At 48.0% G+C, this 24,877-nt stretch overlaps 1 protein-coding gene across 4 annotated transcripts in view; it reads right to left on the bottom strand.

Moving 5' to 3' along the window:
• The window catches only part of TMTC2 (transmembrane O-mannosyltransferase targeting cadherins 2), a 298,456-nt gene that overhangs the window by 156,639 nt on the left and 116,940 nt on the right, over nt 1–24,877 (bottom strand). For all 4 annotated transcript variants that reach the window (XM_064141674.1, XM_064141688.1, XM_064141687.1 and 1 more), the window contains exon 2: nt 1,695–2,265. In XM_064141674.1, the coding sequence (XP_063997744.1) occupies nt 1,695–2,265 (571 nt within the window). The remainder of the gene's footprint in view (nt 1–1,694; nt 2,266–24,877) is intronic.

Genomic DNA, 24,877 nt, shown 5'->3' with positions numbered 1-24,877 from the left:
CTCAAGATGAGGTCTCAGCAGGGCAGAGGAGAGGGGGAGGAGAACTTCCCTCAATCTGCTGAAGAACGTCCTCCTAACAACCAGCCTAGACCTCTCCTTGAGACTCTGTCCCCTTGTTCTGTTGCTGCTTGCCTGGCAGAAGAGCCCAACCCCACCTGGCTGCAGCCTCCCTTCAGGTAGCTGTAGCCAGCAATGAGCTCTGCCTTGAGCCTCCTCTTCTCTAATCACATTTTGAGTTAGATTTGAGAACCATGGTTTGTTGTATTGTTTTTACTTGGTTATGTCTCACTAGCAAATGTTGCAAGAGACATCTCTATGAAGTATTTTCCTCCTGTCAAGTCAGCAGTTTCTGAAAGAAAGCCACTTCACTGAAAATATAACTACATATCCTCATCTTACTCGCCCATGCAGCAACCGATGTAAATGAGCCGGGGTTTCAGCTGGGGTTTCTGGAGAGCACAAAAGTAGATGTGGGCTTGGGAAGGGAAGGGAGGACATTCTGATGGGCTTCTCTCTTCATTTTACTTGTCTTGTGAAACCAGGTTTATTAAACGAGAAATCAGGCAGTTTTAAACAAGTCAGAAGGTATTTTCAAAGAAGAAATCAGGATTTTTTAAACAAGAAATTGGGGCTTTTTAAAGTGAGGAATCAGGGGGGTTGAATGAGAAATCAGGGCCTTTTTAATGAGAAATAAAGTTTTTTAACACTACAAATCAGGCTTTTTCAAACAAGAAATCCAGCTTTTAAAATGAGAAACCAGGGTATTTTAAAATGAGAAACCAGAGTATTTTAAAATGAGAAACCAGGGTATTTTAAAATGAGAAACCAGAGTATTTTAAAATGAGAAACCAGGGTATTTTAAAATGAGAAACCAGGGTATTTTAAAATGAGAAACCAGGGCTTTTAAAATGAGAAATTAGGGTTTTTTAAACTGAGAAATCAGGGTTTTTTTAATGAGAAATCAGGGTTTTTTTAATGACAATAGTTCTTTTGTTAAGGCTAAATAATATATTTGAGTTATAGCTCCTACTAGGGAGAGAAAAAAATACATGCCAAAGGCATGTTCTGTGCACCTCTGTCAAACCAGAAGAGTAAAGAGCTCTAACTTTGCCTCAGGGAGCCTATAGATGGTATCAGCACCAAACTAAGCTGAGTTTGCAAGATGCAAGAGGATAAGATCATGAATGAATTCTCTGCAGAAGGCAGACAGACACCCAGTGCTCAATGGTAAACAGCATGAGGAGGGAGCTGCTGGAAGCAGGGAAAAGTAATTGAAAATAAAAAACCCAAAGAAATACATCCCCAGTGTGAAGTAATAGCAAGGAGTAGTTAAACTAAATATAAACAGAAAAAAACCCAAAACCAAACATACTGAACTGCTTTAAATGTTCTTTCAGCATCAGACAGCTGCGATCCATCCCTAGATTACATCCTGCTCTGCCAGGAGGGTTGGACTATGATCCCTTTGGGTCCCTTCCGACCCCTGACATGCTGTGAGCCTATGATCCCTTTGGGGTCCTTTCCGACCCCTGACATGCTGTGAGCCTGTGATCCTTTTGGGTCCCTTCTGACCCCGACATGCTGTGATTCTGTGCTTGTTTCTGGGACCCAAGGGTTAAGCACTATTGTGCACTTGAAAACTCCTTTAGCACCCGTTTTACAGTGCCTTACACAGAGGCCTGAAGAAGACTCACCTTGCACAAAGCAGGAATGATCTGAGGCATCTTCAGTCGATGAAAGACAAAGATATCGTACACAGCTGAAATGGCCAGAACAGTCACTCCTTGCTCCTTCCACAGCATGCTGCATCCTGCACACAGCCCTGCTCCCAAGATCCAGCCCCAGGTACTCAGTGAGGAACCTCTGGTGGAGCAGTGCTTCATGTAACACATCAGGGAAAGCAGAAAGAAGAGGCAGGCTCCAATGTCTGCCCTCCCCACGATCCCCGCTACGGCTTCTGTGTGTATGGGATGAGCTGCAAAGAGCAGGCCTGCTACCAAGGTCCAGTACCCATCGCCAAAGAGGATCCTGGAGAAGTTGGTGAAAAGGCCTGTGACTGCAGCATGCAACAGAACGTTGACAAGGTGGTAGCCCCACGGGTCCATCCCTCCGACTGCGTGGTTAATGCGAAAGGAGAGCGTGCAGAGAGGCCTGTAGGACTTGTGGCTCCCACTGTGAGTTAGCAGCGTCCCCCAGAAGTCGTTGTAGAAGATGTGGGTCCAGGGCGTCTCGGGAAGAAGGTCCTGGTTTGTCTTGATGGCTCGGCTGTAAAAGACAAACAAAAACCCCATTTCAGCAGAAGGAAAAGGGCAAAAGGAAAGGCTGGGAAAGCGCAGTCACATCACCACCACCAAAAAAGAATGGCATTGTTTTGCAGCGGCTCCCATTCAACTTCGGGAGTCTTACAAGAGGTGTTGGAAAACTACATATTACTGACTTCCCACTAGAGCAAATTCTCATGGAAACTGGCTTTTAAAACATTAGAAAGAGATGCTATGCAGCTTCCATCGAATGAAACATCCTTCAGTGGCGTTCCTCTGAGCCCAGCCCAGGAGTATTCGGCCGAGATGTGATGAGTCACAATTAAAACGTGAAGGGAATAGGAAAACCGACAAAGGGCATCGCTGAAACAGCGACTCCTGCAGCAAGCCACAACTAAAGCCCCAACTGGCCTTTTACTGCAGCCTTCGTTTACATGGACCGAATCTCTCTGGCATGGAGGAACAAGACATACACAGGTCAGCAGGAGCATGCAAGTGCACACTGCTGTACGGGGCACTTCGACCGCTGTTTCATACGTATTGTCCTTGGCACTTACTGCTAACACCTTGTCGAGGCAGGCAGCAGAATATTTTGCAGATTAAAACAGGCCTTCTCTTTAAATTTCTTGCATTTAAAATGCAGGGGGGGGGGAATTTAGCTTGTATTAGCTTATGAATTTAGCTCGATTGGAGAAGGAAAAAATGATGCTGTGGCTTTCAGCATTTGTTGCCAACGACCCTGGCAAAGTCTGGTGCCAGCCATTAGCAATTTCCTTGTCTAATTCAGTGGTGCAAAAATCTGTCCCTTATCAGGATTGTACAAATCCAGTTATTTCCATTTACAATTTGCACTGTGGGAGGAAGTGTGAGACCTGCTCAGTGTAAAAAGATGAGCAGAATTTCTTTAGTTCCTTGCCTTCAAGAGTGAAGTTGTGTTTAAGCAATTCCTTAAAGATGCATTGTTACTGCTGAGCATTTAGCATTTATTTCACCAGGGTAATTAAGGATCACAGAATGTTAGGGGCTGGAAAGCACCTCCAAAGCTCATCCAGTCCAGCCCCTGTGCCAAGGTAGGATCACCTAGAGCAGATCACACAGGAATGCATCTTGAATATCTCCAGAAAGTGAGACTCCACAACCCCCCTGGGCAGTCTGTTCCAGTCTTCTGTCACCCTCACTGGGAAAAAATTCTTCCTCGTGTTTCCATGGAACTTCCTATATGCCTCAGCTTCCACCCAGTGCCCCTTGTCCTGTCACTGGGCATCACCAAGAAGGGTCAGCTGAAGAATCTTCAATGAAAAATACCAAATGAGAGACCACAGAATCACGAAATTAACCAGGTTGGAAGAGACCTCTGAGATCATCCAGTCCAACCTAGCACCCAGCCCTGCACTTGGCCTTGTTAAGTCTCATCCCACTGATGATGATTTATATCTAACATTTTACTGCTCCTGGCACGGCCTTCTGTCTGCCAGGGCACGGAGGGGATGCAGAGGTCGCCTGCAATCCTTTAAAGGTCTGATGATGCTTTCTCAAATGCTTGAACCGTCCCGTTTTGATTTCTGCTTATGCAGCAGATCAGGTTGCTTTTATTTTGTTTTCCCAACCCCACACACATTTTTCCCATTTTTAGCCCAGTCCCAAAAGAAGACTGGAAGAAAACAAGAGCTTTGTTTTCACATTATTTATCTTGTCCCTCCATGCAGTCCTTTCCTGAAACCTAATTCCTCTGTTTGTGATTTCAGTGTGTGCCCCTCAGAAAGCTAGGAATCCTGCACGAATAAAGCATGTGTTAGACTAAGGAAACCCCCCACCTTTCCCTGAGGAAGACACCCTGTGTCAGACTGCAGCCTCCCAGATGCTAAGCCTGGCTATCCGATAGCAAGACCTAAGAGCTGAAGCTTCGCCGTGCAAAAGTGGGGTTGTTTTTCCCTTCCTGGGGAAACAGTAAGAAAACAAGCGGCAGTAATATTCTCAGCACAACCACTCTCCCCTCAGGCAGAGCCCAGGTGGTGCTCCAGGCCAGGAACTTTTATTGTGTCCCTTAAAAACCCCTCCCAAACAACAGAACTGCAGCAATCAGCGCACGTCTGAAACAGCTCCACACCCGGCAACGAAGCAGGCCGACCCTCTCCCTCTAACCCAACCACTTCCATGCAGCAAACACTCACTCATGTCGGACCATTCCCTACCAAAGCAAAACTGCTTTTCTCCAAGTCAGAAAGAAGCCTCTTGTACACTCCCAGGCATTAATTGAGCCAAACTCTATTGACAGGCTTTGCAACAAATCTGAGGCAACCCAGACCCTTTCGATTCAGTCCTCTCCAGGTGGAAAACATAAGCTTAACAAGTAAAGTTAATAATCAATTAATTAAATAGGGCAGGTCCGTTGTCCTGCCCGAGCTGAACCCGCTCCAGTACGGCGGCTGGACACGGTGATCTCCAGAGGTCCCTTCCAGCCCCTACCACTCTTGGATTCTAAGCCTCTCGCAAGCAGCCTCTCTCAGCTACTGTTTCACATTACACAACGTAGAAACCCTCTCACACATTAGATACTCGAACCGGGCAGCTCTTGTGTTATTTTGCCCTCAAAAGGAAAAGTGAAGGAGGTCTCCACAGCACTACAGAGAACACCCTGGACACTTAGTGTGGGTCAGAGAAACAACCTGTGCGCTGACTCCAGCCCACACATCACCAGCCGGTGTCGTGCCCATCTGCATCCCCAGCCTGACTGCTCAGCACCACCGGCAAGAAAAACACAAAGTGAGATGTTTCTCTGTGCAAGGGGGAAAGCAATACAAGCTCTATGTCTAATAAAAGAATAACAACAAATAGTACTGAGCTGTTCATGTCAGGGCTCTGAGACCACTCATAAGACCTGACAGCCCTCACTCCCCGCCGAAGGGTCCCTCACCCTGCCCGTGGCACAGGACCCCATGTCAGCTTCCCAGCAACCCCCCATCTCTCCCTGCCCCAGTGCTATGGGGGTGGAACTCTGAAAAACTGGGGCAAGCATTTAGCACAAGCAACCTGGTTGGTAAATAGCAGAGGTTCTGTAAACAGAGCAGGACCTGCACAATCAGATTTGGCACTAGCAGTGGGCAGTGATAAAGTTTCTGTGGTACGTGACAAGAATCTGTTAGTGTGTTGGCTTGAGCCTAGCTGGGGTATTTTGGTGAGAAGGATTACATGACAGGCTGTGAAATGGTGATGGCTGCTGCACTCATGGGCTTGCTGAGATAGATAAGAACAAGAACACAAACACAGATAACAGAGTTGCTCTCTGGGTTTTTTGGGCTGCACTTCTCTTTCTAGCCTAACTTGCTGCCTGACTAATCTGTCTGCTTCCTAACCCCCTGGCCAACCCTTCAAACTTAACTTGAATACAAGGCAAAGTCTGGGGTGAGGAGAAAGTGGAAGGGTGGTTGGGAGCCCCTCCTGGGGACTCAGGTTTCTGGGAGGGCTGCTGTGCTTCTGTATTACTTTTTTAACTTCTCCATTTCTGTATATATATTGTAAATACCTGCTTGTATCTTGTGCTAAGCTGTAAAGATAAATCTTCATTCCTTGACTTCCAGCTCAGCTGTATCTGTGGGGGAGTGGCTGACTCCCAAACTGTCACACAGCGAACACTTCCAACTCCCCACAGCCCTGCACAAACATGGGTCCAGCTGGGACAGATCCACCTTCAGGCCCACATCCCCACCTGGGCTCCACGCCAAGGAGGTGCCCAGCGCCCTGATCCTGGCCGAGACAAGGTCCTATTTTTCCTTAGCTGCTCAATTACCAAGTAGTTAAATCTACTGCAGTACTGCTGCTTAGCCACCAATTGCAAGAGCAGTTTTGAAGGCAGTCCCTCTTCACAGGCTGGCAGGTAGTGCTGACATGCTCTGTGACGCCTCCCTCGCCAGCAGCCAGCCGGCCTTGCCGCAGGTAGAAAACAGCATTAATTGTTGGCTCCAGCAAAGACTGCGGGATAAAGGAAACTACAAAAAGCCTTACTAGCCTTGTCCTCCCCTTCACTCACAGTTTACCTCCAGGTTACATCCTGCAGGTGATGCCAGTCTTGCTAATGGGCACTACAAGAGAAAGTCTCCAACTGCACTCATCACTCAAACACAGCCATAAGCTCTGCTCTTGGCAAAAGGCAGCAGGTCACCAGGGAAAGTCATCTTTCAAAGCTCCAACACAATCGGCATCTTTACTTTCAAGCAGGGTTTCAGACTCTGTCAGGGAACTTGCTTGCTTCCATTTTTGATGCCTGCCCACTTCAGCCACCCAAGAGAGCAGGATATCTTATTTGGTGTACAACGCATGGATGGCTTTGGGGAGGGGGAGGGAAGGGAATAGGAGCCAGCTATCAATTCTGCAGCAATGGCAGTCTGAAGAAAGACAGAAGCTGTAAAAGCAAAATCAGTTTCTAAGCCACTCTAACAAATACTTTTGTCTCCTGCCATAAGCCACTTATTTACCTGCCTATTTACATACCTTGAGTGTGATTCAGTGAGATGCAACAGTTAATATATGCCCACATGCATGCGCACACACAACCCCCAACCCCACCACCTGTTCTTAAAATGAACTATTACATGTGTCCCAAACTTCTGCACTAGTGCTAAACTGATCCAGGTGTTAACACCAGGATAAAAAGAGGGGGGGATGTGATATTCTAAGTGATTTAACACGTTAAGCCTTATGTCCAGCTTCAGGATGGCTAATGGTCCCCATATGCTGCAAATGAACATCACTATGTGAAGCAGAGAACATATTTTAGAGAGAAAGGAGAACTCCCAGACATGCACACAGGAAGCCATGGACCAGCCCTCTCTCACAGAAAACAGGCAGGCAGTAATGGACTGGCAGGTCTCTACTTGGAGGTTTCTCGTTGTTTTGCCTCGAGATCATTCCACATATTATTCTTTTGCTCTTTTTTTTCTTCACTGTAAAGGTCCCAGAGCACTGGCACAGGCTGCCCAGAGAGGTCATAGGGTCTCCTTCTCTGGAGCCTTTCAAGGCCTGTCTGGATGTGTTCCTCTGTGCCCTGAGCTAGATTGTATGGACCTGCTGTGGCAGGGGGGTTGGACTCTATGATCTCTTTGGGTCCCTTTCAATCCCTGACCTCCTGTGAGTCTATGTAAACATAAAACGCTAACACAGTTTCAACCACTGCCTAAAATGAAGACACAGAGGAAAAAAAAAACCACAGCAGAAAACAAACATAGGGAAAATTATGGGCTGGTACCACAGCATGAAGTCACACAGACATTCTGAGAGCTTCTTAAGCTGCAGCACAACGTCTTTCAAAGGAATTGATCCTTTCAAACGAGCAACATAACTCTGCAGAAAGAGGAGGGAGTCATCTAAGCAAGGTAACTCATTCCCTGTTTATTTTCATGGATGACTGTGTGAGCTTTGGGATGACTTTATCCAGCAGTTGCAGACTTCCAGACTTTGCTCTTCTGTGAGTGCAGACATGAGATGTTACTCAGAGGAAAGATGCATTGGCAGTAGTTACATACAGAATGCTGTTGGCCACTGCCTCAACTACACTGAAGTATGATGCATGCATTGATTTTCTTACTGACTAAAAGCACTTTGAAAACTTTAAAGTAAACAGAGGTTCAAACCAGTTTGGTTACAAGAAGGTTGAGATGGGCTGAAAAATCCTTTCCATCCAGAACATAAATATTTCAGAAGTCTTTGAACTGTATCTTTCTTCACAGCATGAGCCTTTTAATTTCTAAGTGTGTCCTCACATCCTGCAAGAATCTGGCCAATACATTAAGCCTAATTGCACCTCACTCCCTCCCAGTCTAAGCTTCAGCCTAACACAGTAAACACTAAAAGATGGACTATGTGAAATTGGAAACACTGGCAACAAATGCCTGGCCTAGTACTGTTTGATTGTTCATGCACAGGTGAAGAGCAAAATGCACTCTGGAGATAAACAAGAGCAAGAATTATTATTTCCTGACATTAAACAGTAAGATACCATCACTTTCCTCCCAGGAGGGAGCAGATTACAACAGAGGACAGCTCCTGTCTTTGTGTCTGCTGCCCGGGGTTCCTGACTGCAGCCTGTTCAACAGGTCCGTGAAAAAAAAACTACTGAAAGAAATCCTTCACTTCCTAAACCAGAAAATGCTTTTTGCCAGTCTCACAGCTAACTTCTCTCCCCTCCACACTACAGAACAAAATAGGCACAGGCCAACCTCAGGAGGCTCAACAAGACCAAGTGTAAGGTCCTGTATCTGGGTTGAGCACAAATCCAGGCTGGGCAGTGAGTGGCTGGAGAGCAGCCCTGAGGAGAGGGACTTGGGGGTGCTGCTGGAGGAGAAGCTCAACAGGAGCCAGCAGTGTGCACTTGCAGCCGGAAAAGCCAACCAAAGCTGGGCTGCAGCAGCAGCAGTGTGGCCAGCAGGGCCAGGGAGGTGATTTCCCCCTCTGCTGCACTCTGCTGAGACCCCACCTGGAGTACTGCATCCAGTTCTGGAGCCCCCAGTACAAGAGGGATGTGGAGATGCTGGAGTGTGTCCTGAGCAGGGCCAGGAGGATGCTCAGAGGCTGCAGCAGCTCTGCTGTGAGCACAGACTGAAAGAGTTGGGGCTGTGCAGGCTGCAGAAGAGGAGGCTCGCAGGTGACCTTCTTGTGGCCTTCCAGTGTCTGAAGGGGGCTACAAAAAAAGCTGGGGAGGGACTTTTTAGGGAGTCAGGGAGTGACAGGACTGAGAGGAATGGAGCAAAGCTGGAAGTGGGGAGATTCAGACTGAAGGTGAGGAGGAAGTTCTTCATCAAGAGAGTGGTGAGAGGCTGGAATGGGCTGCCCAGGGAGGTGGTTGAGGTCCCATGGCTGGAGGTGTTTAAGGCCAGGCTGGCTGAGGCTGTGGACAGCCTGCTCTAGGGTAGGGTGTCCCTGGGCATGGCAGGGGGGTTGGAACTGGCTGATCCTTGTGATCCCTTCCAGCCCTGACTGATGCTATGGATCTAAAACCACTGCTAATTCTATTGCTCTAAGAGTTCAAGATACTCTGTGTTTACCTGGCACTATGTTGTTTAAAACACACAGAGTTATTCTTCCATATTTTCTTCAGTGATAAATTACAGCCTGCCAATAACTCAAGATTTGTTATTTCATATATATAAAAAAAGACTAGCTTCTGAAGCACAGCCAGAATCCACAGATGGAACCTCTCCTGCCCTTTCCAGAGCTATTTTCCATGCCAAAAGCGGGCCCGGCAGGCTGTACTCGGTTTACTGCTCTGCAGTAGAATATGGCACTGCAACGTTTCCCTGCCGCGCTTCTCTCTGAAAAAACAAAACATGCAGATTTTTTCTTGCCATTTTTACCCTATGAGCAACACAGAGCAACTCACAGGAGCAAAAGGACAGAAAGAGAGATGTTGAGGTGCTGGATAGTGTTCAGAGAAAGGCAACAAAGCTGGTGAGAGGCCTGGAGCACAGCCCTGTGAGGAGACGCTGAGGGAGCTGTTGTTTGCTGAGGGCTTAGAGAATCACAGAATGGTTTAGCTTGGAAGGGACCTTAAGGATCATAAGCACGATAGGAAGACAACATTTCAGCTTATAGAATCACAGAATGGTCTAGGTTGGAAAGGACCTCAAGGATCATAAGGATGATAGGAAGACAGAATTTCAGCTTATAGAGTCAGAGAATGGTTTAGGTTTTGAAGGGACCTCAAGGACCATTCAGTTCCAACCTGCTGCCATAGGCAGGGATACCTCCCATTAGAACAGGTTCCTCAAGGCCTCAGCTTGCAGAGAAGCTTCACATTCCCATGCCTGACTTGGAACAGAGTCTCCTTTCCACTAGAGATCCCCATGCATTTCATACAGATCTATCATGTAAGAAAGAGCATTATAATGCTCTGGTTTTCCCAAAGAGCAGCAGTCCATCTGAGACAGAAACTACAGTGAATACCTATTACCAACAAGCCTGGGGAAGGGTACTTCTCCAGAGTTTAGGTTCCCTCTTTGCTGCCTCTTGTGGCATTCCAAGCCACTGAAAAGTTAAGGAAGAAAATTACAGGTTGCCAGACCATCTGAAATAGCAAGATGTATCCACTGCTGCACAACAAAAACAACCTACAGGAACATAAGGAATAAGCAGCTTGTGCTAAGAAATTTGCTTCTTTTTCTAGGGCTCTGCTTTTATACTCCTACAAAAAATGATTGGGAATTCAAGATTTCCTTCTTGCCACAAGGAATTACTTGTTTGCAGTGATAGAGTGCTGTGCATTCACCACGCATTTCACAGGTTCCTAACGTGTTCTGCTACCCAGAGAGACAATGAAAAATCAGAGATGACATACAGCCTACAAAGACTACCCCCAGCCCACCCTCACATCCCATCCGCTACGACAGTGTAGCACCACCAGATCACAGAATGTCAGGGGTTGAAAGGGACCCAAAGAGATCACTGAGTCCAACCTCCCCCAGCAGGAGCATACAATCTAGTTCAGGTCACAGAAGAAAGCATCCAGATAGGCCTTGAAAGTCCCCTGAGAAGGAGACTCCACAGCCTCTCTGGGCAGCCTGTGCCAGTACTCTGGGACCCCTACTGCAAAGAAGTTCCCCCTTGTGTTGAGGTAGAACCTCCTGTGCTGCAACTTACACCCATTGCTCCTTGTCCTATCCCAGGGAGCAGTGAGCAGAGCCTGTCCCCCCCTCCTGGGCATCCCTCAGATATTTATAAACATTCATTCAACCCCCTCTCAGTCTTCTCTTCTCCAGACTAAGCAGCCCCGGGTCCCTCAGCCTCTCCTCAACAGGCAGTGCTCTCCAGTCCCCTCATCATCCTCAGCCCTCCGCTAGACCCTCTCCAGCAGATCCCTGTCCCTCTGCAATTGGGGAGCCCAAAACTGTATGCAGTACTCAAGAGGAGGTCTCAGCAGAGCAGAGTAGAGGCAGAGGAAAACTCCCCTCTACCTGCTAGACACACTCTGCTTAACACACCCCAGGATCCCATTGGCCTTCTTGGCCACAAGGGCACATTGCTGTGCCATGGATGTTCTCCACCAGCACCCCCAGGTCCCTCTCCACAGGGCTGCTCTCCAGCAGTCACCTCCCAGCCTGTACTGCTGCAGTTTGTTATCCCTCCCCAGATGCAGGACTCTGCACTTGTCCTTGTTCAACTTCATCTGGTTCCTCTGTGCCCAGCTCTGTGTGTTCAGGTCTCTCTGGATGGCAGCACAGCCTGCAGCTGTCTCAGCCAAGCCTCCCAGCTTGGTGTCATCAGCAAACCTGCTGAGCAGACTCTGTCTGTCTGTGCCCTCGTCAGTGTCATTGATGACGATGCAGAGCAGCACCAGACCCAGCACCGATCTCTGGGTGCATGAAGATTTCAGTGCAGACTGCTCCATTCCTTCAATAAAATCTGAAGAAACAGTGAGACAGTAAGATATTGCTGCCCCCCTACTTCAGAGATGGTTTATCTCACCGCCACACCTCACTCAAATCAACTGCACCGCCCCCCCCAATTCGCTTTCAGTTCCAAGACAGAAGAACGCATCTGAGAAAGAACAACCCCACGCATAGGTTAGGAGCTGACCTGTTGTACAGCAGCTCTGGGGAAAAGGACCTGGAAGTCCTGCTGGACAACAGGAAGACCACGAGCTAGCAATGTGCCCTTGTGGCCAAGAAGGCCAATGGAACCCTGAGGGTGGATTAGAAGGGCTGTGGTTAGTAGGTCAAGAAAGGTTTTCCTGCCCCTCTACTCTGCCCTGGTGAGGCTGCATCTGGAGTACTGTGTCCAGTTCTGGGTGACTCAGTTCAAGAAGGACCTGAGGGAACTGCTTGGAAGAGTCCAGTGCAGAGCCACAAAGATGCTGAAGGCAGCCTCTCCTTACAAGGAGCTGGAGCTCTTTAGCTCAGAGGAGAGGAGACTGAGGAGTGGCCTCATTAATGTTTGTAAATACGTGAAGGTGAGTGTCGGGAGAACGAGCCAGGCTCTGCTTCGTGATGGCCAGTGACAGGACAAGGGGCAATGGGGGCAAGCTGGAGCAGAGGAAGTTCCATGTGAACACAAGGAAAAAAAAGGTCACTGTAAGGGTGGGTGGCAGGGCCTGGAATGGGCTGCTGTGCAGTCTCGCTTTCCAAACCCGCCTGGATGAGTTCCTGTGCGACCTACTCTAGGTGATCCTGCTCTGGCATGGGGGTCAGACTCAATCTTTGGAAGACTCTTCCAACCTCTGGCATTCTGTGACTCTGTGAAATCAGTACAGAACAGAGGCAGCTCCTGGCTCACAGGAGGCACCAGGAGAGCACAGGAAAACAAAAAGCTCCCCATCACGTTTTCAAGCTCAGTGAAACTGCACTGATGCTGAGAAGATGCAGCAGTGCCAAATATGAGGATCACTTCACATGAAGACAGACAACTTAAATCCCACTGGCAAATACCTAACCATCAAGTCCTGAAAAAGATAAAATGGTACTTCTAGAGACAGAAGCTGCTGTTATTTTAGTATTACAGGCCAACAAAAGAGATGAAACTTTACAAGTCACTTCTGTGGGCTGATGTTCCACAGTTTTAGGTATAAATCAAGCCAGGTGACTTATTTCCAATAGCTATGGAAACAGCAAAATTGGCCTCGATGACCTCAGAGATACACATGCTTATTTGTGGTTGTGGCCTCAGGCAACCCTGAAACAAGCTATTCCGTTAAGTCAGGAGCACGGCACACAGCCAAGCTCCTGGAAGAGTTAAAGGTCTCACACATACTTTCCTGGTGTGTTTATTTGAACAGAATGGTGATTTTGGCTTTCGGGCCACCCATCCCTTAATAGACATCCCATAATAGTTAAAGACTCTGTTCTGCTGAATCTTAGCACTCACTAATCAGCCTTGAGACACTAGCTCTTTAGCCAAGATGTAAAAGCACCAAACACTGGAGCATCAGGGAAAGACAAAACCAACATCCAAACACAGCTTCTCTGGAGTGAGCAGTTTCAGTTTGTATTTCCCTATACAGAACCATGCAATATGCTGCAGGCAGCTTAATTACAAGATAAAGAATTTAAAGGCTGTTACAAAGCCTCCTCCCCAAAAAAAAATAATCAAAACACAAACTGTCTAATGTAATAAAATAAGAAATAATGGTGAAAAAGATCAGAGAGCAAAGGAAACACTTCAGGTTAACTTAACAAATACAGAAGCACAAATCCAGTGAGCGGCTGGAGAGCAGCCCTGAGCAGAGGGACCTGGGGGTGCTGCTGGAGGAGAAGCTCAACAGGAGCCAGCAGTGTGCACTTGCAGCCCAGAAAGCCAAGCAGAGCCTGGGCTGCAGCAGGAGAAGTGTGGCCAGCAGGGCCAGGGAGGAGATTCTCCCCTCCTGGACGAGAGGATTGAGTCCAGCATCAGTAAGTTTGCAGATGACACCAAGGTAGGAGCAGCTGTGGATCTGTTGGAAGGTAGGAGAGCCCTGCAGAGGGACCTGGCCAGGCTGGATGGGTGAGCAGAGGCCAATGGGATGAGATTTAACAAGGCCAAGGGCAGGGTTCTGCACTTTGGCCACAACAACCCCAAGCAGCGCTATAGGCTGGGGACAGAGTGGCTGAGAGCAGCCAGGAGGAAAGGGACCTGGGGATACTGATAGATAGTAGCTGAAGATGAGGCAGCAATGTGCCCAGGTGGCCAAGAGAGCCAATGGCATCCTGGCCTGCATCAGGAACAGTGTGGCCAGTAGGTCAAGGGAGGTTCTTCTTCCCCTGTACTCAGCACTGCTCAGGCCACACCTTGAGTACTGTGTCCAGTTCTGGGCCCCTCAATTCAAGAAAGATGTTGAGGTGCTGGAACATGTCCAGAGAAGGGCAACAAAGCTGGTGAGGGGCCTGGAGCACAGCCCTGTGAGGAGAGGCTGAGGGAGCTGGGGGTGTGCAGCCTGCAGCAGAGGAGGCTCAGGGCAGAGCTCATTGCTGTCTACAACTACCTGAAGGGGCACTGTAGCCAGGTGGGGGGTGGCCTCTTCTCCCAGGCAACCAGCAATAGAACAAGGGGACACAGTCTCAAGTTGTGCCAGGGTAGGTCTAGGCTGGATGTTAGGAGGAAGTTCTTCACAGAGAGAGTGATTGGCATTGGAATGGGCTGCCCAGGGAGGTGGTAGAGGCACCGTCCCTGGAGGTCTTCAAGAAAAGACTGGATGAGGCACTTAGTGCCATGGTCTGGTTGATTGGATAGGGCTGGGTGCTAGGTTGGACTGGATGAGCTTGGAGGTCTCTTCCAACCTGGTTGATTCTATGATTCTCCCCCTCTGCTGTGCTCTGCTGAGACCCTACCTGGAGTAGTGCATCCAGTTCTGAAGCCCCCATTACAAGAGGGCTGTGGAGATGCTGGAGTGTGTCCAGAGAAGGGCCAGGAGGATGCTCAGAGGGCTGCAGCAGCTCTGCTGTGAGCACAGACTGAAAGAGTTGGGGCTGTGCAGGCTGCAGAAGAGGAGGCTCCCAGGTGACCTCATTGTGGCCTTCCTGCATCTGAAGGGGGCTACAAAAAAGCTGGGGAGAGACCTTTTAGGCTGTCAGGGAGTGACAGGACTGAAAGGAATGGAGCAAAGCTGGAAGTGGGGAGATTCAGACTGAAGGTGAGGAGGAAGTTCTTCATCAAGAGAGTGGTGAGAGGCTGGAATGGGTTGCCCAGGGAGGTGGTTGAGGCCCCATGGCTGGAGGTGTTTCAGGCCAGGCTGGCTGAGACTGTGGGCAGCCTGCTCTAGGGTAGGGTGTCCCTGTCCATGGCAGAGGGGTTGTAACTAGATCCTTGTGGTCCCTTCCAGCCCTGACTGATCCTATGGGAAATAAAAGTTTAGTCTGTCTTTTCTTCCTATTAAGGTCACAAAAAGAAGCTGGAAGAGCTAACCCATAATCAGGAGTATCACAATGCTGGGGGGACATTAGAAGCAAGTTTTGATTTGAACATTCAAAAATAACTGGCATTAGCCACTACATTTAAGGATACAGTTCTCCAGGCTGAGCTCCAGAGCCAAGAAAGAAATTGTTAATCATTTTTATCCAGAAGCTTCAAGTGTTTGGTTTTGGTTTGGTAGTTTTAATTGAGGGAGGTTTCCATAACACTCTTGCACACCAGTGCATCCTATTTCTCCCCATACAGCTGAGCTCTCTGCAGTAAGGCAAATTCACAAGGGAAAAGTTCTGTGCTAGCCTTGAGAAAGGGGACAACACTGACCAATAACAACACAAGAGCTCTGCTTACTGCTGTATTTTTGTGTCAGTGGTACTGCCTTTGGCTATAAAAGGCCTTTCTCACAGACAGCAAATGCCAAATGGATACAGGTGAAGAACTCACTACCAGTAGTCACTCTGATCCATACTGGAAATCGTGGCCCCATATCTGCACTTTAGACTGCAAACATTCAACAAAATAAAGTAGCAAGCAAAATGCTCCGGAACAGGGACTGAATTTCTCTGACAAGGGACCACCACAATAAAGGTTGGCAGCTACCAAAACCCGGAGGTACCACTTCCAGCCTGGCCAATTATCACTTCGAAGCGTCATAAACTATACAACTGTGTTTATATTTACACTGCAATTTAGGAACTGATGCTTTAGAATGCTGCCAGCATCTACAGCTTTACATTTTGTCTCCCACAACAGGAAAAGGTACAAAAGCAAGCCTGATCATCCGTGCCAAGAAAGGAATCCAGTGCCCCTCTTAAAATAATTGAAACAACCAAAAAGATAATGCTCTACAAAATCTAAGTGCTCCTTTCTTTACAGTCTTAAAGAGAGGAAAGCACTGCCAGGAACAGCAGCAACTCTGGAGCTCCCCCACTCCACCTTTCTTGGCACCCAAAGGACTGCTAAAAGCACTGCTGCTCTAAACTGGATGCCGCACAGCTGCTGTCGCCAAAGGGACTAACTGAGCAAGGGAGGCTGCTCAGTAAGCAGAGGGGAAGGCAATGCGTGCAGCCGACAGCGCCTCTGATCTCAAACGCTGCGTCTCGGCTCAGCCGGAAAGGTGGAAGTGGATGGAAACACACAGAAGCCAGCACAGGCTGGGAGATGGTCTGCTGGAGAGCAGCCCTGTGGAGAAGGAGTTGGAGTCCTGGTGGCCAAGAAGCTCTCCATGGACAGCACTGTGCACTGGTGGCCAAGAAGGCCAGTGGGATCCTGAGGTGCGTTAGGAGTCTGTCCAGCAGATCGAGGCAGGTTCTCCGCCCCCTCTGCTTTGCCCTACTGAGACCACACCTGGGATACTGCATTCAGTTTTGGGCTCCCCGGTTCAGGAGGGGCAGGGATCTGCTGGAGAGGAGGGCTATGAAGATGAAGGGGCAGTGCATTACCCAGTGAGGAGAGGCTGAGGGACCTGGGGCATTTTGGCCCGTTGAAGTGAAGACATAGAGGAGATCTAATGTTTATAAATGTCTGAGGGCTGGGGGTCAAGGCTCTGCTCACTTGCACCCCATGATAGGATGAGGGGCAATAAACTCCAGCACAGGAAGGTTTATTTCAACACAAGGGGGAACTTCTGTCCTGTAAGGGTCAGAAAGCACTGGAACAGGCTCCCCAGAGGGGCTGTAGAGTCTCCTTCTCTGGAGCCTTTCAAGCCCTGTCTGGATGTGTTCCTGTGTGACCTGTGCTAGATTATGGTCCTGCTCTGGCAGAGGGGTTGGACTCAATCTCCACAAGTCCCTTGCAACCCCTAACATCCTGTGAAAACCACACATAGTTCCCAATGTAAGTGCCTAAACAAGAAACAAATCCACACCTGCAGTAAGGTATCTACTACACGAGGCAGAGGCGGTAGGTCCTGCAGCTCACAGCACACCTGCCAGCTCACTTCCTCCTCTCCTTGAAACTAGCAGAGGAGAAGTGACTGCAGAAAGCTCCTCCAGAACACCACCTCACTGTGCTGGTGACACAAGGCTTCCTTCCCAGCAGGCACGTTTTGCCTCTGTGGAGTCAGCTTAAAGCCAGGAAGAACAATGCACCCCTCCTCTTGGTGTTTGTTCCATGGCTTCTTACTGCCTGAAGGATGCTGATGTCTCTGGGATACATTTTTGTCATTCTTCAGAACTTACTTTAGATGCTGTGCAATTACTTTTAAGGCTTGTTTAATGGATCCTGAAGAAAATACATTATTCACCTTAATGAGAATTTATGCAAATCGCTGCCAGCAGCTTCTGCAGGAAACCTTTTCAATTAATTACAATTAGCTTGTTTAGTGGTAGGCTCATCAGGTTTTTCTACTAGGAAATTATAACCACGGATTACTTTTTCTTTTTAATTGAGGAAGATGAAGAACTGTGTTGGTGTCTAAAACACAGACTTCTAAGTGCAAAGCCCTTTTCATACCTGCCATTCTGATCAGGTATAAGTGTAGAACTGGAAAGAAGACACACAAAAAATCAGCATTGGTATTGGTATCGCAGGATGTAAGGGGTTGGAAGAGACCCAAAGAGATAATCATTGAGTCCAAACCCCCTGCCAGAGCAGGACCACACAGTCTAGCTCACTACAGAGGAATGCATCCAGACAGGGCTTGGAAGGCTCCAGAGAAGGAGACTCCACAGCCTCTCTGGGCAGCCTGTGCCATTGCTCTGGGACCCTTACAGGAAAAAAGTTCCCCCTTTTGTTGAGGTGGAACCTCCTGTGCTGCAGCTTACACCCATTGCTGCTTGTCCTATCCCAGGGAGCACTGAGCAGAGCCTGTCCTCCCGATTCCGGGCCCCCAGGCCTCAGATATTTATAGACATTGATTAAATCCCCTCTCAGTCTTCTCTTCTCCAGACTAAGCAGCCCCAGGTCCCTCAGCCTCTCCTCATCATCATCCTTGTAGCCCTTCGCTGGACCCTCTCCAGCAGATCCCTGTCCCTCTTAAACCGAGGAGCCCAAAACTGAACACAGTATTAAAGATGAGGTCTCAGCAGGGCAGAGGAGAACCTCCCTTGATCTGCTGGACACACTCTTCTTAATGCACTCCAAGATCCCATTGGCCTTCTTGGCCACAAGGGCACATTGCTGTGCCATGGATGTTCTCCACCAGCACCCCCAGGTCCCTCTCCACAGGGCTGCTCTCCAGCAGTCACCTCCCAGCCTGTACTGCTGCAGTTTGTTATCCCTCCCCAGATGCAGGACTCTGCACTTGTCCTTGTTGAACTTCATTTGGTTCCTCTGTGCCCAGCTCTGTCTGTCCAGGTCTCTCTGGATGGCAGCACAGCCTGCAGCTGTATCAGCCAAGGTTCCCAGCCTGGTGTCATCAGCAAACCTGCTGAGCAGACTCTGTCTGTCTGTGCCCTCATCTATGTCACTGATATACACATTAATCTGTTCTTGTCTTTAGAAGACTGATTGTATAGGAAAAAAAAATCTCAGTATTCAGCTACTGCCTTCCCCCCCCAGCACTTCTGCAACTCAGAAGCACAGAGAGCTCTCTCTCCAGAGGTTATTACACAAGTGGCTTCTTGATTGTATTTCGTGGGCATTTCAGTGGCTTGCCTAGGTAGCACTAACATACAAAGCCCTGTGTTTACATGGATGAACTGCTCTCTAATTGTAGCCAGGAACATTCCAGTAGAGAAGCTGCAGCAGCTCAGAAGAAGACTGCATTTCCCTGTAACAACCCTGCAACTGTTTTTACCCGTACGGGCCCAGAGAGAAGAAAATGAGGCAATGCTCTGCACTGCAGAGATAAAGGAGTCTGAAGTATGATGACTGAGATTATGACAAGAAGCTGTCATCTGAAAGTGAACTCCTTACTGTTTTGCAGCTGACTTCCTGAACTCAGCTGCTTGCAGCTCTTCTGAACACAATGCCTCCTAGCACCACTTCAGTATTCATTGTGTCAGCTGAGACCAGGGAGGGGAAGCAGAAGTTTCTGTTGCAGCCTTTCTAGGGGAACTTCATGAGGTTCAACAAGAGAAGTGCAGAGTTCTGCACCTGGGCAGAACAATCCTCTCTACCGATACAGATTGGGGGCTGAGGTGACAGAAAGCAGCCCTGTGGAAAAGGACTTGGGGGTGCTGATGGGCAAGAACCTGGATGTGAGCAGTTAGTGGGAGCCTGCAGCCCAGAAGGCAAATCACATCCTGGGCTGCAAAAAAAGATGTGTTGCCAGCAGGTCCAGAGAGGAGATTTAGCTACTTTGCTCTGGTGAGACCTCACCTGGACCACTGCATCCAGCTTTGGAGCCCTCAAAACAGGAAGGACATGGACCTGATGGAGTGGGTCCAGAGGAGGGCCACAAAAATCATCAGAGGGTTGGAGCACCTTTGCTGTGAGAACAGGCTGAGGGAGTTGGGCTTATTCAGCCTGGAGAGGAGGAGGCTCAGGGCAGACCTAACAGCAGCCTGCCAGTATCTGAAAGGGGCTACAAAAAGGATGGAGAGAGACTGTGCACAAAGGCCTGCAGTGACAGGCAAAGGGCAGTGGCTTCAAACTAGAGCAGAGCAGATTTAGATGGGATGTTAGGAACAGGTTACTATGAGGGTGGTAGAACACTGGAACAGCTTGCCCAGGGAGGTCATTGGGACCCTACCCCTAGAAATATTTCAAGTGAGGCTCAACAAGGCTCTGGGCAACCTGCTCTAGTTGAGTATGTCCCTGCTGACTGAAGGGGGAGTTGGACTAGATGACCTTCAGAGGTCCCTTCCAAGTCAGACTACTGATTCTACAACGGAGAGCTTTGGAGAGAAGTACAAACTTCACGTGTTCCTGAGGGGAATGCAGTCACCATTTAATTTCCACCCCTGACCCCAAATCACTCAAACTTTATCTACTCCATCAAACCCTTGGTTAATTTGTGAGAAAGACAGACAAGATGGGAAGAGGCTGTGAGGCTGTTTGCTAGAATTACAATTCAGGGAAGGACGTTTTCCTCTGTTCCTTTCTCTTGCTAAGCTGCTGGATTCCAGTCTGAGAACATTTGGGCATGGCTCATGAGGAGAGGCTGAGAGACCTGGGACTTTTTAGTCTGCGAAAGAGAAGACTTAGAGGGGATTGGAGAAATGTTTATAAGTATCTGAGAGCTGCCAGGAGAGGGGGGCACAGGCTCTGCTCACCGCTTCCTGGGACAGGACAAGGAGCAATGGGTGTAAGCTGCAGCAAAAGAGGTTCTGCCTCAACACAAGGGGGAACTTCTTGACTGTAAGGGTCCCAGAGCACTGGCACAGGCTGCCTAGAGAGGCTGTGGAGTCTCCTTCTCTGAAGCCTTTCAAGGCCTGTCTGGATGTGTTCCTCTCATCTGTGTTAGATAGGATTGTCCTGCTCTGGCAGGGCGGTTGGACTTAATGATCTCCTTGGGTCCCTCGCAACCGCTAACATCCTATGATCCTGTGAACACTTGGTTATAACAGCATCCCTCTTGAAGCAGTCTAACAAACCTTCTGGGTTTCTTGCTCTTCTGTTAGGGTGTCTCATGCTGAATCTCAACAGAGACAGAAATCAGCTAAAAACTAATGACTGCCTTAGGCAAGCCAAGCTCAAACAAGTCACTGATAACAATTCCCTTTATGTCCCTTTTTCAGGTTCCCAGGCATGGCTTGTTTTCAAACTCTAATACACACAGAGGGCTGCAATCCTAGCTCCTGCTCGTAAAAGAGAGGCACTCAATTAGGCAGAAACAGAATATTCCCTCGCCTCTTGCAGCTGTTTAATTACAGACCATTTACTCAGAAGTGAAAGAGCACTTCTCCTTGGAAAAACAAGTCTGAAAATGACTGCTTGGTTCTAGGTTCATAGCCTTCAAACCTAGATCAAACATGTTCACACCAAAAAAGTTGCCACTCTCCAACTGGTAGCTCCACAAACTCAGCCAAGAATCTGCAAGTAAAGTGGTGCCTCTTCGAAGCTTCTATTGCCATGATTTAGGAGTAAAAGTTTGGTAGGCTAATTCCAACTGCAGTGGCACTTTTATACACACACAGGAGTACATCTACTGTGCCCAAAAACATTGGCACTCAAAATTAATTGTAGGGGACAGCCCTTCTGAACCAAAGCAAAAGAAGAGTAAGGCTTTGGAGCAGCAAGCAGAGTCATTAGGAATCAAAAGGCAAAGCAGAATAAACAGCCACACCAGCAAGGTGAAACCACACTCTGCTTTTCATTTGCAAGCAGAAATCAACTCATTAGCAACTCTCTAGGCGATGTGTGAGCCAGTTCAGCCTCTCCTCACTGTACCTGTTCTGCAGGAGTAGGAGTAATAAAGCAGACATAATAGCTGGATTGATAAAGACAGAGAACACCACTTCTCAACAGCCTCAATGAAGTGATGTGGCTTAGCTTGCACACAGTCACTCAGCCCTGCTGGAAGCATGGTTAAGGTCAGATGACAGAAATGATCTTTCAAACTTAATTTATCACTTCCAAAGGGATATCACAACGCAAGCTCACATCTCCTTGGGTTGCCATTAATGCTGTCTAGCCTCTGAACTCCTAAGAAAGAGAGCCCTTGTCTTACAGAAAAAGAATCAAAATGCATTCATTGGGGATGGTTTGGGCTTTTTCTTAGTCCCAAGAACTGAAGTCTTCACTAATACCCTAGTTTTGATTTCTAGGAAAAGGTACTATTTAGACTGAGTTTTTTGGAAAGATCTTTCAGCTCATGGGATAAAACTACCCCCTGGCACTGCAAGAGCAACATTCACATAAAGAACTTGTTTAACAGGAACAATGCCTTACTGAGCAGGGTTTTTAAGAGTTGCCTAGCCAAACAAAGCAAATATAAAGGAAAATTACTGCAGCAGCAGGAATCCAACACGCAGTAACATTACTCTATTGTAAGAGATGCTTTCATGCACAACAACATTCAGTACTGTAATAGCACCAACTGGACTTCTGCACTGCAGTTCTGAGAACTGCAGCTTCAGAACCTCAGCTATTTGGCTGCTGTAAGGTTTCAAATTTGCTCTGCTCCAAGCCACTAAACCTTATCATAGAATCAACCAGGTTGGAAGACACCTCCAAGCTCATCCAGTCCAACCTAGCACCCAGCCCTAGCCAGTCAACTAGACCATGGCACTAAGTGCCTCATCCAGGCTTTGCTTCAACACCTCCAGGGATGACAACTCCATTTCTGCAGTTCTGCCTCAGACCAGAAGACATTTTCTCCCTCCTCCAGCTTGTTTTTCACTTTTGCCTTCCATGTTCTCCCATTTCCAGTCTAAGAATGCACAATTAGTAAGCCACGTTGAGGGGAAAAGAAAAGGTGTGTGGGGGATTTCACAACACAATCACCTTCCCCTGCTAAAGAAATGAAATCTCAATACAAATGCATTAAGCTGCCCAGCTGTGTTGTGGGCCTTGTTTACACATCAATCCTAGCCAATAAATATTTTGGCTTTGGGAGATTTGTTTTTGAAATTACTTAGGTTTTAAAATACAGTTTCCACCTCCTGTTTTAAGCTTTGGTTACTCCACTCAGTGAAATTAACTAGTCTGAAAGAAAGGCCACACACATGCATGCAGCCACAGATGCACAGATTCATCCAGGCTCAATGAGGCTCTAGACAGGCTGATCTAGTGTGAGGTGTCCCTGCCCGCAGAAGGGGAGCTGGAACCAGATGATCCTTGTGACCCCTTCCAACAATGACTGGTTCTAGGACTTCCCTGAGCACAGTTTCCCAGTTTAGCCCATCTGGACGAGTCCTTAGGTTCTGGTGTGTGATGGTTTGGGTGGTACCTGTTCCCCCACACTTAAGAAAACCACCCAGGCTAGACTCAGCCGAGCTGGAAATTGGAGAATGAAGCTTCATCTTTACAGCTTAGCACAAGATACAAGCAGAGAGTTACAATATCCACAGCTATAGACAGAAATAGACAAGTTAAAAATAATACAGAAGCACAGCAGCCCTCCCAGAAACCAGAGTCCCCAGGAGGGGCTGCCAACCACCCTAACACCTCCTTTCCACCCCTCTACCTTACCCCAGACTTTGCCTTATGCTCAAGTGTCAGCAGACAGATTAGTTAAGCAGCAAGTAAGAGAGAGAAGCGCAGCCCAGAGGCCAAGAGCAAGTCCGTTATCTATGTTTGTATTCTTGTTTTTGTACATCCCAGAAAGCCTAGGAGTGCAGTAGGCATCACCACTGTTGCCTTTTCACAGTCTATCATCTAATTCTTCTCACCAAAATATTCTAGCTAGGCTAAAACTAGTACATGATGGCTCTCAGGAAGCTCTCTGTGGCTTCTGATAAGCCAAAGCTTGACTTTAAAATGGACAAAATGAAATAGGGGAAGATGCCTTTATGCCATTTCCCTTCTTTGCAAAACTATTCAGATATAGCTATACATAAATTTCCCTTAAGTCAACAAAACTTTACTACACTTCATAGCCTTCCTGTGCACCTTTAGAAACAGAAGAGGAAGTAGCTGCAAGAGTCACAAATGAGCTCAGAAGGGAAAAGCAATTACATGTTGGGAAAGTCTTCCCTGATAAATCACACAGGGATTACCTCAGCCCAAGAGGTCAGAAGCAGAGAAGGAGGACGAAGCTGGGGAGGGGCCTGGAGCACAGCCCTGTGAGGAGAGGCTGAGGGAGCTGGGGGTGTGCAGCCTGCAGAAGAGGAGGGTCAAGGCAGACCTCACTGCTGTCTATTCCAACCTGCTTGATTTTGTGCTTCTATGTTGTGCTGTAGTCAGGTGGGGTTGGGCTCTTCTGCCAGGCAACCAGCAACAGAACAAGGGGACACAGTCTCAAGTTGTGCCAGGGCAGGTCTAGGCTGGATGTTAGGGGGAAGTTTTTGGCAGAGAGAGTGATTGGCATTGGAATGGGCTGCCCAGGGAGGTGGTGGAGTTGCCATCCCTGGAGGTGTTATAGCCAAGCATGGCTGGGGCACTTAGTGCCACGGTCTGGGTGATTGGCCAGGGCTGAGTGCTAGGTTGGACTGGATGAGCTTGGAGCTCTCTTCCAACCTGGTTGAGACTACCAAATAAACCAAAAAAACACAAACCAGTAATGCAACTGCCTTTGATATTCACTGCTATTGTTACCTTGCTCCAGAGAGAGCTACCAGGTAATGTTTCCAGGGAACAGTCTTCCTGACTAGACAGACTACAGTTTACAATGAGTAAGGGCCTGACTAATTGAAATTTAATGTCAGATGGCTTTTCCTTTCCACTACTAAAACAGGAATTTTTCCCTCCATAGTTTAATTAATAGCAAAACTAAACCAAACCAAAGACATTTTAGTATCATTGAATGGAACAGTAATTTCTTTCCCCTCTTTTTTTCCTTTTTACCCTACTTTGTGCTAGTACTGGGTTTATGATGGAGTAAAGGTTGGTTTGTTGGTGACAGATGCTGCAATAATACAGAAATTAATCCACTTACAGAAAAACAATGTTTTCTCCTCCTTGACAGTTGGGAGTGGTAGAGGTGCTGCATCCTCTCCCCTAGGGATGACTTGCAATGCAGCATTAACTCCTGGGATCTAACCATTCTTAAGCAAGTGACTGGAATTTCACAGAATCACAGAATCAACCGGGCTGGAAGTGATCTCAAGGATCATTCAGTTCCATCCCCCTTGCCATGGGCAGGGACAACATCAGGTTGCTCAGAGCCACATCCAGCCTGGTCTTAAAGACCTCCAGAGATGGGGCTGCCGCCACCTCCCTGGGCAACCTGTTCCAGTGGCTCACCACCCTCATGGCAAAGAACT

Source organism: Pogoniulus pusillus, chromosome 4 (genome assembly GCF_015220805.1).
Source record: "Pogoniulus pusillus isolate bPogPus1 chromosome 4, bPogPus1.pri, whole genome shotgun sequence".
Lineage (NCBI taxonomy): Eukaryota > Metazoa > Chordata > Aves > Piciformes > Lybiidae > Pogoniulus > Pogoniulus pusillus.
This window is presented reverse-complemented; position numbering and strand designations above follow the sequence as displayed.